The 14,879-nt window shown below is 36.6% G+C and overlaps 2 protein-coding genes across 3 annotated transcripts; both read right to left on the reverse strand.

Annotated features, from left to right (window-relative positions):
* Positions 1 to 296: 296 nt before the first annotated feature.
* LOC131334586 (uncharacterized) lies at positions 297 to 1,214 on the reverse strand. The gene has a single exon (XM_058369691.1). The coding sequence runs from the start codon at positions 1,017 to 1,019 to the stop codon at positions 609 to 611; it is 411 nt and encodes a 136-aa protein (XP_058225674.1). The 5' UTR covers positions 1,020 to 1,214; the 3' UTR covers positions 297 to 608.
* A 1,095-nt stretch (positions 1,215 to 2,309) lies between these two features.
* Positions 2,310 to 7,702, reverse strand: LOC131334587 (jasmonoyl--L-amino acid synthetase JAR4). Of its 2 annotated transcripts, none has more exons than XM_058369693.1 (5): positions 7,509 to 7,702; positions 6,030 to 6,351; positions 5,849 to 5,950; positions 4,472 to 5,277; positions 2,310 to 3,023 (listed from the first exon to the last, which is right to left on the reverse strand). In XM_058369693.1, exons 2-5 carry the CDS (start codon positions 6,329 to 6,331, stop codon positions 2,485 to 2,487), a joined length of 1,749 nt encoding a protein of 582 aa, XP_058225676.1. In that variant the 5' UTR covers positions 6,332 to 6,351; positions 7,509 to 7,702; the 3' UTR covers positions 2,310 to 2,484. The 2 variants fall into 2 exon arrangements, with proteins under 2 accessions (XP_058225676.1, XP_058225675.1); XM_058369692.1 differs by having other exon boundaries at positions 6,030 to 6,354.
* Between the last annotated feature and the right edge of the window lie 7,177 nt (positions 7,703 to 14,879).

The raw sequence follows: 14,879 nt of genomic DNA on the forward strand, positions 1-14,879 counted from the left end.
GTATCAAAAATATGACAATTTCACCCTCAAGATGTTGCAAAACTAAATTACATTGAAAAAATCTTCGCACCACACTAATTTTAAACTGGAACAAAATCAATTTTATATCGATAAAGAGGGTATTCAAAATACTAAAACTTGGTGGGATCAGACCATAAAAATATTAGATTTTTGTTTACGAAAAGTTTGTCAAAATCATACCTAAATCATAAATATCAAAAGAATACACTCAAGGAGTTGGGGAGTGTCTGCGGCAGCATTGTGGTGAGGTTCTCCATGAGCCATCTAACAAAATCTTTTAGTACAAAATATTTGCATAGGATGTTTGATTAATGTCATGCAAGATATATGGATCAAAATCTATACATACAAATTATACACTACATTTTCGCGGAGTAGTTGCATCCGCGAGAGTATACAAATATCTGAGTTGTATTTTTTCTTCGTAAAAACCTCTGGCAGATATTAGATACAGTAAGCAAGAACACCAAAAGCTAATGCTTGAATCCTCAAATATATGTGTAACCCTCATTTTGCGCAAAGATACTGGTTATAAAAAAAACCAAGAAGTACCCATTTTCAGCTAAATGTAACCCTCATTTGCAAAGCTATTTCCTCCATGAACCTATCCTTTTCCATATTCTGTAGAAAACACCACGTTTAACCATCTTGGGCTTTTCTTCTCCCTCTCCATTCACCCTCCTCTTTTTCCACAAAACCTTCTCCGGAAATTCGCCGAAACAGCTCACAATTGATGACCCTTTAGCCATTCCAAGGCCAGAGGCTCCTCCCTGTTTTGATGAGATCAGATTTGAAGAACGAGAACTACTCTGGTTTGTTAAGCCCCTTGATCCACTGAGTGATGGCAATTCCATGATATGTCTATCAATGACATGGCCAAGTGATACCAATTCATAAGAATCATACAGAGGGCTTCCACAATCCCATATCTTCGTTGATCCTTCTTCTCCTCCTCCTCCTTTTCCTTCATTGGATTTGGATCCTTCTCTTTTTTTCATCTCAGTAGTGGAGTTTCTTTGGAGTTTTAGGGGGATATGAGATTATTGATCAAGAGAGTTGCCAACTCATGGATGTCAGAAGCATTTTAAATTTCAAGCTGGCCTGCTTTAATGGCCAGCCAATTTTTTCATTACAGGATTGAATTCCTTAATAAGGAGAATTAAGAGATCGAAATTCCCAATTTGCCCCTCACTGTTTTGGACTAAGGTTGTCTTTTGGCTTAAGTAGATGGGTGCCCAATGACCAGTGTTATTGAAAATTGCTTGGCAAAATCAATGTCCAGAGTTGTTGAAGAAAATGACAGATAGGCTCATTTAATATTCTATGATAACAACAATACACAAAGTAGGTATGATTAGCTTTGTTTTTGATAATTATCTAAACTGTAATTTGCATAACAAGGAAATACTCTATGAAAAATGTACACCCCTAAGGATTTTGGCCGAGTGGCTTGAGACAGCAACCTCCGAGAGGTTGCAAAGTCGAATCTCATGAAGGCGAAATATTCCAAACCTTTGGGCCACTTGAGGTTTGCTGGTCGCTAACTTCAGAGCCCCGGGTCGAGATGCGAGCAAGCTGGCTCGGACACCCGGTTATGAAACACACAAGGTAAAATTGTTTAACTTTTTATATAAAACAGGCTCAACAATTGCTGATGTTGCAGTGGCATTTCGTAAAACCGAAACAATCAAAATGTATTTGACATTTTCACATGAAAAAATCCAACTGGGAAAAATTATAAGTTTGTTGTTGAGTAGATGATGAATCAGTCATAACAAGGAAAATATTACATGAATTACACCGAAAGGGAGCACCGTCTGGTTGGTTATAGACTTACAAAAAAGAAGAAGAAAAGATACAGCACAAATAATGTGCATTCATACCACAAAACCCCCCATCTCCAAATAAAACAAGTAAATGGAAAAGAGAAGGTAGATGGTAGATGGATCATGGGATTTTCTAGAAACATTGGAAAGCCATGCATCAGTCATTGCAGCGGCCCTTCGTGGGCTCTAAGGGATGGCCTGAACCTAGCTTGGGATGGCCCTTTGGGCTCTAAGCCATGCTCTTCATTTGCTAAAGGATCGATCTGGGAAATATTCGCCACCCGGCTATATCATACATGCGCAACACTTGCAATGAATTATGAAAACACTTGATACATATACACCATTTCGTACGCCAGTATGCCTTTAAACCCTAGTGCTGTCTCATATTCCAGAATGTATAATTATAAACTGGTGTAGTTTGTGTTATTCTAACCCAAGTGTAAAAAAAAGCACAACATGTCCTGCGAAAGTTGCACCTTTTATATGCATATCATCAACATGAACTGAAACTCAAATCATACATTATGAGAATTTGTATGGATAAAGAAACTATCAAATGTTTTTAAGACCTTGTATACATTTGAGTTCCTTTATAACATGATAAAAAAGTACTTAAATGACACCAATGTTCAAGCTAAAAAGCAGAACTGAAGTAGCTCTTGACCACGTTGCCACTGAGGATCTGCAACACGTTGTTATTAGCGGGGCCCACGCAACGTGGTGTCTTGAACTGGCTGACGGCGCCTCCCTGTCCGACAAAGTGATCTAGAATCTCGAGGAAGGTTCCCCTCTTAACAACTCTGAGCTCCAGCGCTCCAATGGTATTAACCTTACGCGAGCTCATATACCCTGCATCCACAAATGATAGGTCCAAACAGTTGCAGCATTCTTTCAAAAGGTCGTCGCCTGCTTCCCCGCTCACTTCCCAGAAAATGACATAGTGGCCTGGATCTGTTGATACATCGACATGGCTTGTGAAATCAACGACATCCAGCTTTTCTTCTGCTAACAGTTTGGCTGCAGCTTCAACGGCAAGCTGCAAGTCTTTTTCGGTGTTTTTGTCGATGTTAATGGTGAGAAGAAGGTTACTCCTGCAAATAAATTGGAGTTCTGGAGTGGAGTTGTGGAATCCCTTTACCTTGACCACATCTCCCAACCTATACCGGTACAAACCTGCAATTTAATTGGACAGTACATAACTTTAGTACTTCAGACTGAATTTGAATCTCCGCTAGTAAGATTTTACTAAAATCGCAATAACATGCTAAGAGGAAGATTGTAAACATATGCAGGAGTAGTAACCTATGCAAGTATGCATAGAAAGTGCAAATGGGAAAATTCATATGAAAACTATTAAGTCATAGAATGCAGTTCTTCGATGTAAAAAAAGAAAGTGGGGAACGAGAAAACTTCTCAAACTACATAAATTTAACATGGAAAAGTTAAGCAGCGTTCATTAGTCCCATGGTGTAGGCCTGTTATTCTGTTTGCTAGCTTTATCAACTTTTCCTACATGCCACACCAGTAAATTAAGCTAAAAATGCAAATGAAGTGTTTACCTAATGTGATTCTTTCTGAAGTACTTCCCACTGCCCCTTGTTCGTATCCTAAGTCACATAAAGTGGGTTCGGGGACATGAGCGAAAGTGCAAGAGCGTCTTTTGAAAACATCCCATACTACTAGTTTTATGAGAGCAATGATTCACAACAGTAGCCAAACTACTAGTTTTATGAGAGCAAGAATTGAGAGCAGTAGCGTTGGGCAAAGATACATGTTCTTGTTGTGCTGAGACTTGAGATTAAGACTTCCACTTACAGCTTGAAACCATGGAAAACAATTGAATGATTCTTTTAGCATATGAAAAAACATGCGTGCATAAATACAGACAAAACCATTGCGCTACTTTGTCAGACTCAGTTGTATCCAAGTAAACTACATTAAGTCCAAAAAGCAGACTATATTATCTTCCTCTAGTAGTGGCATCCACATGGAACCTGAAATAAACTATTCTTGGTTTGTCGGCTTCTGTATGGCCTAGAAGGGAAAAATTCCTGCCAGACATTGGTGGACAAACAAAAAGAATACCTACCACTATTAACAAGGTGTAACTAGAGAAAAAAAAAATGCCAACCAATAAGCCATGCAGATCAACTGGGCATATGATAATTCTATAATACAAAAAAAAATATAGATATTTGTGTCTCAAGCAGCCAGTTTGGTCATGTGAACTCGACAACCAACGAATACAAAATATGCTCGTTCATGTTCTCCATATAAACAACCTAGACTATTGAAGAAAACGAGGCAATATGGGGAGAAGAAAGAAAAGACCTCTGACCTGCCCAAGGTCTTCTTGTATCCAACAACCACATGGCAAGCATCCAAGGGAAACAGGGGAATGTATATATTAACCAATGATAGCTTATTTTACTGGTCCCCATAAAATAACTCTATACCCATGACCATGAATTTGCCATTGCAACTGAAAGGTCCTCCATTAGGGTGTAATATTTTGACATAAGGAAAGTGCAATAAAATTCTGCAGTCTTTTCAGAATGCAAGAAGCAGATCATTTCTATTACCAATAAGAAGACACGCCTTTACTCTAAAGGATTAAGTACCTGCAAAATTGGTGACAATGATCTCGTACTCCTCCCCAACCTTGACCTCAGTCAGACCAACTGCTTGGAAGGATCCAACTTCATCTTTCTTCAGAACCTCAGCATTCTCCCTGAGGGGGATAAACTCGAAATACCCGATATTAGGAAGGACAGCATAAGCAGCCGATTCAGGAGGCAATTTCGGGTTCACATTTGCTCCGATCCACCCTTCAGAAGCCCCATAATCCGCGCTCAGTAGCGGCAAATTGCCCGAATAGTGCCTCAGTTTTTTCAAATAAGGTTCCATTGACCCGGTCATGATCCCATAAACATACTTGGCATTAGGAAATAGCTCTGGTATTAAACCGTACCAATTAGTTAGCCCCATGCACTTTTTATAGATCATGTCAGCCAATTCAGGATTTGGCTTGAGCAGTTTTGACATAGCTGTTCGGATAGACGGGACAGTGATTCGGCTTGTGAGAACTCCTTCTCTTATGTCAGTACATAGTTCTTCGCATACTTGTTCAAAGGTTCGGAAGGCATAGATAATGCTGTGTGCAAATGTAGAACCCACGAGCTGGACGTTATCACAGAAAATGAGCCCACTTAAGAGATGGCAGTATAAGGACTGCTGGAAGTCAGGACCAAATATCACTTCATCAGGGCTACAACATGGGGTTTGCATTGCCTTCATTGTATTCTTGAACTGTAAACTGCGATACACGTTTGTAGTAGCAGTGCCTGCAGCAAGACCACCTTTCGTTTCAAACTGCTTGCTGCTGTAGATGAACTGTAAGGCCTTACCATTTCCAATTGGGAATTCCCTGGAAATAGGTCGTTCCACACATAAGCAGAAAATAAAACAAGGTATCAAGGAGAAAAAGCTAGAAAATGTTTAAACACTGATATTATAGATGCAAATCGTCTGGCAAACATAACAAAATATAGATGGCACATTGGCAGAGTAGGGGTGTGTGCGGGTGTGGGAGTTTTGACCAAAGGCTTACACAGATTATGTAAAAACACAAGGTCTACACCAATATTTATATCTGTACATTTGTCTCACAACCAGAATTAGCAATCTTTGAAACATCCACGCTGAGGATCAAACACTAAAATGATCAAATTCACTATAAGGGATTAATTGACTGCTTTAAAGAATTCAAATATGAACTTGTAATTGAGTCCCACAGAATTAAGCATGTTTCTATCATGAAGACCTCGAGGTTGGAGATATGCTTAATTGTCGTACTCATGAAAGTTCCATAACTTCGTTGATACCTCTCGAAAACGAAAAGAACAACGGAAATAAGGAAAAGTGAAATATGCAATGCAGAATGTCGAGAATCACATGTAATATTACCCACAAACAAATGAAAATACAGTGTGTATTACCTGTTTCTAAAAGCATAAGATGTCTTAAAGATCTGCATAGTTGAATCCAACAATTCATCATTGAAAGGGACAAACTTGGGCTTTCCCTGAGTGGTACCAGAACTGCAAGAAACATAGAATTGGTTACTTATCCTTTCAGAGAATTAAGCTAACATGTAGCCTAAATTAAAACTCAAAATACCTTAATGAGATGGTTGTGATGGGTTTTCCAGTAAGAATGGGGGAATTATCACCATCAGCGATCCTCTGAATGTAAGGGTCCAAATCCTTGTGAGTGACAAGGGGCACACAAGCCTTGAAACTATCCGGGTCAGTTCTTCCATCAAGACCCCATTTCTCCAAGTACTCCGCGCTGCCATTTTCTTCCAGTATTTTATGCAGGGTCTCTCTCTGAACCCTCTCGGCATCCTTCGTAAGCATCTCAAATTCTTCTATGATTTCCTCGGGGTCAAATTTTTTGTCCATCTTTTCTAACATCCTCATAGACCTTTAGGCTTTATCTGCTGCTACAATTGTCAACTAACTCCATTAAGTTTCAAGAAAAAATTGAAAGATGAAACAACATGAATGACTTGTGTTAATATCAAACAAGTGCAGCCGTTGAAAAGTGAATGAAATTAAGAATAATTCCACTTACACCACAATTTTATATAATTTGGTGATACAATACTTAGTTTTTTGGCCGGTTTATGAGGCAATTAAACAACTCTAAAATCAAATCCCACCTAACTAATCAACAGACCAACAAATCACAATAAAGGCAGCAATGGTGCACTGCATGAACACGAGAATACGATTCCAATAGAAAATTTCAACAGAACCCAGGCAATCTAGAAACAACACTTGCCAAATATTCTACAAAATTATCAAAATCCCGGCTATCTGGAAACAATATTTGCAGAATATTCAACAAGATTGTAATCAGAGCAGTAAATTAATTTCTCAAGCATAAAGAGCACATATAAAGTCAAGTTTTCAATCAACGCGGCAAAGAAAGATGAAAGTTCTCCTTTAGAAAAATGTTTACCCATTGTTGACAAAAAGTATACTCCCAAATCCAGGGACTGAAAAGCGGTTTTGGATGGTTGACTGAGGTCAACTAAAGTTAGAAATTAAAAATTTGCAATTAAAAAGCATCGATTTTGACAAGGACCTCGATTCAACAAACGCGAAATTATCAATATTACGTCCAAAAGGACAATGGAATCCCAAAACAGTACTAATTCATTGTATCAGAAGAGAAGTCCAACAAGAATGATAACAAGCTGTTCCAAAAAAGAATGATAACAAGCGTTAAAAAAATCGAGACTTGGAGATGTACCGTGCCCATACGCATACATAATATACACAAACGTAGACGTAAATGAAAGACAAAAAGCGAAACCACGAGAATCACACCGCGCTTTCACAGTAGAGAAGTTCGAATAAAATTCTTCCATGACAGTCTCAAATTACGTAAAAAAAATAAGAACAAACTGACAGAAAACTAGTAATTAAACCGAAAGCTTAGTTAAAAGCTGAATTAAAGCACTAGTCGAAGCACATAAACAGTACGATCTCATTCAATCACATCAATTACGCGACACAAGTGCGTCCGTATGCAGAAAAACATATGCAGAGACATAGGAGAGGAGAGGAGAGGGGGGGAGAGGCGCCATACAACGGAGAAAGCTTTCCGATGGTTGTGGAGGAAGTCAGGCACACCACTGGAGGAGAATGGGACAGCAGAGGTAAACAAAGAGTTAGGCAGAGACTTTTAGAGAGAGAGTGAGAGAGAGAGAGAGAGAGAGAGAGAGAGAGAGAGAGAGAGGGGGATTGGTTAGTTTCTTTCTCTTTGGAAGGTTGGGGAGTGATGAGATTCTTGCGGGGTTGCAATCATTTATATAGGCGTTTACGAGCTCAGTCCAGCAAACGCGCCGTCCTAAATTACTATAAAACTCCGTTTATTTTTTGTGAGGTCTTTATAATTTGTAAAATATTTTTTAATTGACCATTTGTTTGAGTCTACTTGCCACACCAAACAAATTACTACTATTCAATTGAAAATTCACAAACATAAATCTTAATTAAAAATCAATTGTAGTTAGTTACATTTTTTTTTTATAACTCAGGTGTTCGAGCTAACTCACGCACATCTCAGCTAAATATCGGAGACCAATCACGTCTCCCACTAGCAAGGGTCTCCATTAAAATCAAAACAATGCTCTGTATGAGATTAATCTCGAAGAAGTTGATAGAATCTGCGAAGTTTTAAACTTGAGAACATTTCGTTACGACATTACGATATGACAAACCATGAGTGTCAGGCCTTGACCTTAGGTGACCTTGGGGTTGAAAACTAGTTACACCTATAATTATTCAAATGTGAACTTAATAGGAATTATATTCGAGTCTATGAAGGAACAAAAAAAAAATTATTGCTACCAAAAATCACAAGTCATGTATGATCCATTCAATGTTTCAGAAGTCAAATACGTACGTATGATCCATTCAATGTTTCAGAAGTCATAACACATCGAAATGGAAAATTTTACTGAGCATGTAAAATGACAAATTACTCCCACAAAGTTGTGAATTTGATTTTAACTTTACATTCATAAAATAAAATTTCAGGTATTTACACACATTTTTCTATGTAAATTGTAAATAAGTTTTGATTATTTATGTTCTTATCCATGTAAGCTATGGATATTTATGCCCGCCAACACATAATTTCGATTTAATGGCAACTTTTCATCAGGTATATGCTTTATTCCCTACAGAAAACAACACATAACAAGGCATTGAACTTTAGAATACCAATGTTCCTATTTAAGATATGTTTTGTTAACTCTTCCCACATTGCTCAGCTCTTGATCTGTTACTTCCACGTGCATCACATTATTTTTTTCCAAAAATCATGCTAAATAGATTAAAATATTTCAAGATCGATGTGTGAAGTAATCCAACCCTCATTCGGATTCCCGCGTACTCTGACCCTCGTGATTTGACCCAAACATTCCTTTCGAGAGGCTTATAAAGTTTTGACAATCCTTGTGAAAAATTATATATTGTTCTATATATATGATTGAAATATAAATTCAAAGCTTGGAAAAGTTAAACGAGTAACATGACGTGAAGATATTGAATATCCGATATTCATAAGGACGAATTCTCTTATTCATGTAGTTTAATTACCGATGACCAGCAATTCTTTTGCAGTTTGATTTCCGATCTAGTCGAAATAAATAATAATTTTGTTCAAATTATAAAGCCGGGGTGGACCTTAATTAAAAAAGTAAAATAGGAAGAAGGCCATTGACTTGAATTTCGTTGTACTAGTAAATTGCATCATTACATTTTCACTGACAGGATCCTATATATCTTTCAGCTTTTGTAAGCATTTGGGAATTCAATTTAATGCAGAATACAATTATCAAAACTGGTATGTAGACTTCGGGTTGATGCTGTGCAGTGAGGTTCTCAGCACCATACTGCGCACCTTTGAGTCGTCAGATCGTGCATCTGACGGCTTAGATCTCATCTCAACAACCAACGATCAAGAGCCGGTCATTGTCGAGATGAGATCTAAGCCGTCGAATGCATGATCCGATTGCTCGAACGTACGCAACATAGTGCTACGCACATCTATGTAGAACACCATCCCCATTTTGCAGTATGGGGAGAAAATTTCAACCCTCCGTTGTCTTTAGAGAACTTTTCTTAGCTACTAGTATAGATAGAGATTTACTTTACCTACTTTTACAATAAATCCAGGCTGCTACTAGATAGATAAATTGAATATTGATGATGTCAAGTTCCTTTTGACCCCAATTTCAACTCCCCAACTTTAGCCTTTATTAGCCCTATATTTCATAAATCCCTAATCTTATTTTATCTCTATTTCCAAAAAAACCGGGTGATTGGACCATCTTACATACAGTTCGATTTATTAAGAGATGGAGTACTGATGCAAAATGAAAAGATTATACTATTTTTAAAAAATAATATAAAGTTCCTCATTTTGTTAGAAATCTTGCAATTATAGAAATAAGTATCTACATTATTTAGTTTTTCATTTTAGTTTATTTAGTTTTCTTTCAAGAATTATTTGATCAAAAAGAATACTTCGATTATAATTTGTAGTTTCCTTTTTTCTTTATTTTCTAATGTGTAGGATTTCTCCAACTATAAATTGAGTTGTAAGCCTTCTCCAACTATAAATTGAGTTGTAAGCCTTAAAGAGTGTTCTCTTTTATGTCAACTTTTGGATATTCTGTGTAAATCAACCAATTGTCGTTGCCTTTATTCCCGGGTATTCTCAAACTGAACAAGTTTAAGGAAGAGTTGTCGTGATCTGCTCAAAACTATGTCACATTTTACGTCAATTAAAAAAATGACAAAGCTACAAAGGTACAATTGTTTATCTTATTAATTGGTTCCTAATTTTGGTCCTTATCGAAAATTTCAGACTGTTCCTAACTCATAATTATAGTTTAATTAAAAGGCCACAGGGTTACAAAAGTGGCACCAATACGTACGTTTGCAATCACTCTCGGAATTAGTGATTTTCCTCGTCAAATCTAAACGCCATTGTGACATCATAGGGAGGAAATTTTCACATAGGCCAAAAAGGGCTCAAATATGCATAAATATTTCTCCATATTTTATTTACTTATTGTCGTATTCCCATTTAATAAAATGTTCTTTTAACTGTCTGTCATGCATATTTGATTTTTAATTTAAATGAACAAATGGAAGAAAAATGTGTTTATTCGGACAAGTTTAAACGTATTTTTTAACTAAAAGTTCGGGAATTAATTTCAGTGTCCATTAGCTGGAAGCCATTTAAAAGTATGTAGGATAAAGTTTCGTACGAACTGACCCACAATAGTTGTAGGTATTTTTTTTTTTTTGAAGGTATAGTTGTAGGTATTATTAAAAGTACTAAAATAGTTATAAGAATTATACATATCTCATATTTTATGAAATTTTATCTTTATCAGTAATCTAGCTACCTTTCTTTGGTGCGACTTTCCCGTAGGTTTCAGAACGTGGAACATGTCCTTGATCCGCCATGAAAGGGATAAGTTTGAGGCTTTGAGCTCTTGTGTCCTTTGGGTGATTAAATAAATGACATCTCGGCCTTGTTCTTCTAAGTTTTTAGGGATTTTTTTTTTTGTTTTATTCTTATTCAATTTTTTTTCTCATTTGTTAGTTTTGCATCAAATTTTTATGAGTATATTATTAATTTGTCTAGCCAGGAGAAATTGGAAAACCCAATTTTTTTTAACTTTTACCCAAATATTTTTAAAAATATACAAGATAAAGCCCAAAACTAACAAACACAAAAATAATCCGAATAATGACAAAACAAGAAAAAACTCCAAAAAGCTAAGGAGAACAAGGCCCTCATCTTTCTATATGCCTTTACTAATGCATTTTGTCGACATATGGCTCGACATTTTTATCGGATCACTTCTTCTTCTTTTATCGGATCACTTTAGTAAATATTAAGTTCTCTTTAATACAAGTACTACTTTTACATGACCCGTAATTGAAAATCTGGGCTTGAATTCCAGAATCAATTTGGTGAGTGCGTCCCTCAACATGATCACAAGAAAGATTTAGAAAGATATCCATAAATTTTATTTTCGATCACAAATATTTTTCTGACGATATGATCATATATTATAACTCTTCATCAGGGTTCTTTATAGGTTTCTAAATTGTCCATTAATATGTCTCAAATCTCAATGCAGATTGCACATCTTTCGGTCATGGGGTCTACTACTTTGTTTTCCTTTTTATCTACCATTGTTTTCCTTTTTCCTTTCCTTTTCCCCAGCTCTGTACTGTACACATCAGCCAAAAGAGAAAAAAACAGCTCCATAAGTTGGAATCTGCTGTCTCATTTTAGGATTGAGATAATTAATACATTAATTGAGAAAGCATATTACATGCATGTTTATATATTATTATTACATTGGATTTCAGATATAAGAATATCTGGCAATAAAAGTTCCATAAATTGTAATCTGCTATCTCATTTTTGGATTGAGATGATACATCGAGAAAGCATATTACATGTTTATATATTACATTGGATTTTAGATATAAGAGAGATTCTGGCAATTTCAGAAAAAGCTATAGAGGATGTCTTGGGCCTACGGGCAATGATGATGTTACGGCAATGCTACATACATAAACCAAACTAAATCGAGCCTTATGTCTCAATCACTTGGGGTCAGTTATATGAATGCTACATACATAAACACCAAACATAAATCCGACCATGAATAACTTTTGTATCGTCGTCCGATGGCATGCACATGGGACTCCGGACTCACAACATCAGACGGCTGTGAAATCATCCATGGTCGGTGTCTATGTTTGTAACATTTCCGGTGATATATAGTACTATTAACTTGCTCTAGTGAACACAGAGTACTGATGAGTACTGGAAATGTTTTGGGGACCAGCCTGTGGGTGGTCAATGCCATGCATGGTCTAGGTTGCAAGACAGTACTAGTACTAGTTGTACTGTACCACTACTAATTAGTAATACGTACAAACAACGCATTACTAATAGCGTTTTCGGGTTGGGCGTTTTGCTTTTGAGGTTCCTAGTATCGTTCTTGTTTCGTGTTTCGGTTTGCTTTGGATTTTCTGTGTTGGAGGTTGCTTTTTTTCGTCTTAGGCTATTTGGTTTTGAGATGCTGGCTTAGAAGGTTCGGCTTGGGTGGTTTTTTTTGTAGGGTCTTTGCTTTTGGTTGGCGTCTTGTCTTCCTGGTTTTTTCCTCTGGGTCTCGGGTGGCGTTAGTCGTTGTGCCCTTGGTCCGTTTAATCTTTGTGTCTTTTTTTTAAAGATTAATAAATTCCTTTTGCCGAGAAAAAAAAAAAAAAAAACGCACTACTAGAGCTATACGTACATAGCAGGAGGGATTTTTCCAAGTGATGTTTTTTCGGTTGATTTTTTATGTGATGTAAAATGATATTTGTCATGGTTCTGGGTGGTCATTTTATAAGTATTGATGTGTTTATGGTCCATACCAATAATCAAGTTGATTAAATATCGGTATAACTTATTTATCTGAATCTCTAGATCTTGTCTTCCAACAACTAACGAGTATTATTCGATCAATCATTTATTAATGTCCAATGAATAGAGGGCCCTCTAGTAGACGGTAAAATTGATCGCCAAGAATAACTTGACACATGTTGGCCCAACCATGCTGAGTAATTTTTTGCCTAAATCATGAGCGCATGATCACTTTTTACAAGTTGAAAGCTCAGATTGTCGAATGAGATTATTATGGATCTCATTTTGTGTCCCACAAAGATAACATCAAATCTTTTCAAATTAGAAGATTTTTTTTGGTTTGACGGTCAATGATGTCTAGGTTTATGCGATACTTGACTAATTTTCTCCCAGATCCGATTATAGATAGGTCATCCATGTTGGGACTGGGGGAATCAAAGTTATCAATCTCGTACAGGTAAGCGTACTATTTTTTCTACTGAGACGATACGTACTGGTATCAGTTTGTATCTTTGTATTGTTTTCGGATTTATCGCGATATACATTTTAAAATATTCTTAATATACTTATGTATAATTGCAAAACTTTAAATCGAGAAATAAAAAAATTTCTAACATTTTGATACACACCTTAATACTAGTTCTAATAGCAAATTAACTTGATTAATATAAAATAGAATCCAAATTGTGTTCAAATACCAACATTTATGCATTTTCATCAAAAGGAAAAAAAAAATACACTGGTTTTTGCGTACCATCCGAGATCCCTGTACAGACCAGTCATCCGGTATCGACAGGTATATATAAGCAGGTATTTTGGCCGGTACAGAACACCAATATATGTGTAGTGTGTACCATTTCATGGCCAGTACATAGGCCCATACCGGCTGGTAAAAATGGTTACGATACGATCGAGATTCACAACCCTGAGAGGAATGCTAGTGCTGTATGTAGGCCTCACACGCATGCACCAAGGGAATATTAAGGTACACAGTATGTAATGTATGCATTATAAGGACAATTCTTTCTTGAATCATTAGGTTTTGGAAAACATATATTAGTACCAATATATATTAGTATAAATGCAATGAATTGCGTGTATCTAAACCACTCCTCCCATGTTCAGTTTTTTGTCGATCACATTAATTTGATGATCAATACTGGCACTATGGCAGCATACTACGTACTGCCAGCACAAAATGCATGTTGGAGTTGGGGCCGGGATGGTGCTATGCAGTGGTGTGCGCAGCACTGTGCTCCGCACCTTCTAGTCGTCATATATATTAGTATAAATGTAATGAACGGCTCTCGATCGTTGGTTGCCGAGATGAGATCCGAGCCGTCAGATGCACCATCCGACTGCTCAAAGATGCGCAGCATGGTGTTGTGTAACTCACTGCATAGCACTAACACGAAGTCCGTCAAGTTATCATCAGCTCGATCACTCCCCTTAAAATTAAAGTGATCATACGACAAATTAATGTCAAGGTTTCCTTGATCTTCTTTAATTTTTGTTGATAACCAGATATCTGAGCAAACTTGAGCGCGTGCATCTTGACTAGTTTTGGAACCCTGAAATTATAATGATCAGGCAACTTCCCAATGGCCCTAAAATTTGGAATGTTTAACCTCCGTGAAATTCAAATTTGCCACCTAGACAGACATTGATCTCTTGATTATTGAGGCTTCTTAATTTGGAAAGGAAAATACCAAACATGTGCAAACTCCCACAAGTCAATGATTTGGAAGGTGAAAATTCTATGCGAGGCCTGTAATTCACGAACTTTATCTTGAATATTTGGAAAAATATTTGGATAAATTAATAATTTTTTACTCTTTCGAATCGTCTTGATGAGACGAATCAATAAGTCACAAAAGTTAGGCGCAAAAATAACAAACACGAAAAAAATTGAACAATTATAAAACTAAAAAAAAATGCAAAAAACTTAGGGGAACTTAGCCGTAGTACAATATAATATTGCTTTACCAGAACATTAGAGATTATAGGGAT

This window comes from Rhododendron vialii, chromosome 7a (genome assembly GCF_030253575.1).
Source record: "Rhododendron vialii isolate Sample 1 chromosome 7a, ASM3025357v1".
Lineage (NCBI taxonomy): Eukaryota > Viridiplantae > Streptophyta > Magnoliopsida > Ericales > Ericaceae > Rhododendron > Rhododendron vialii.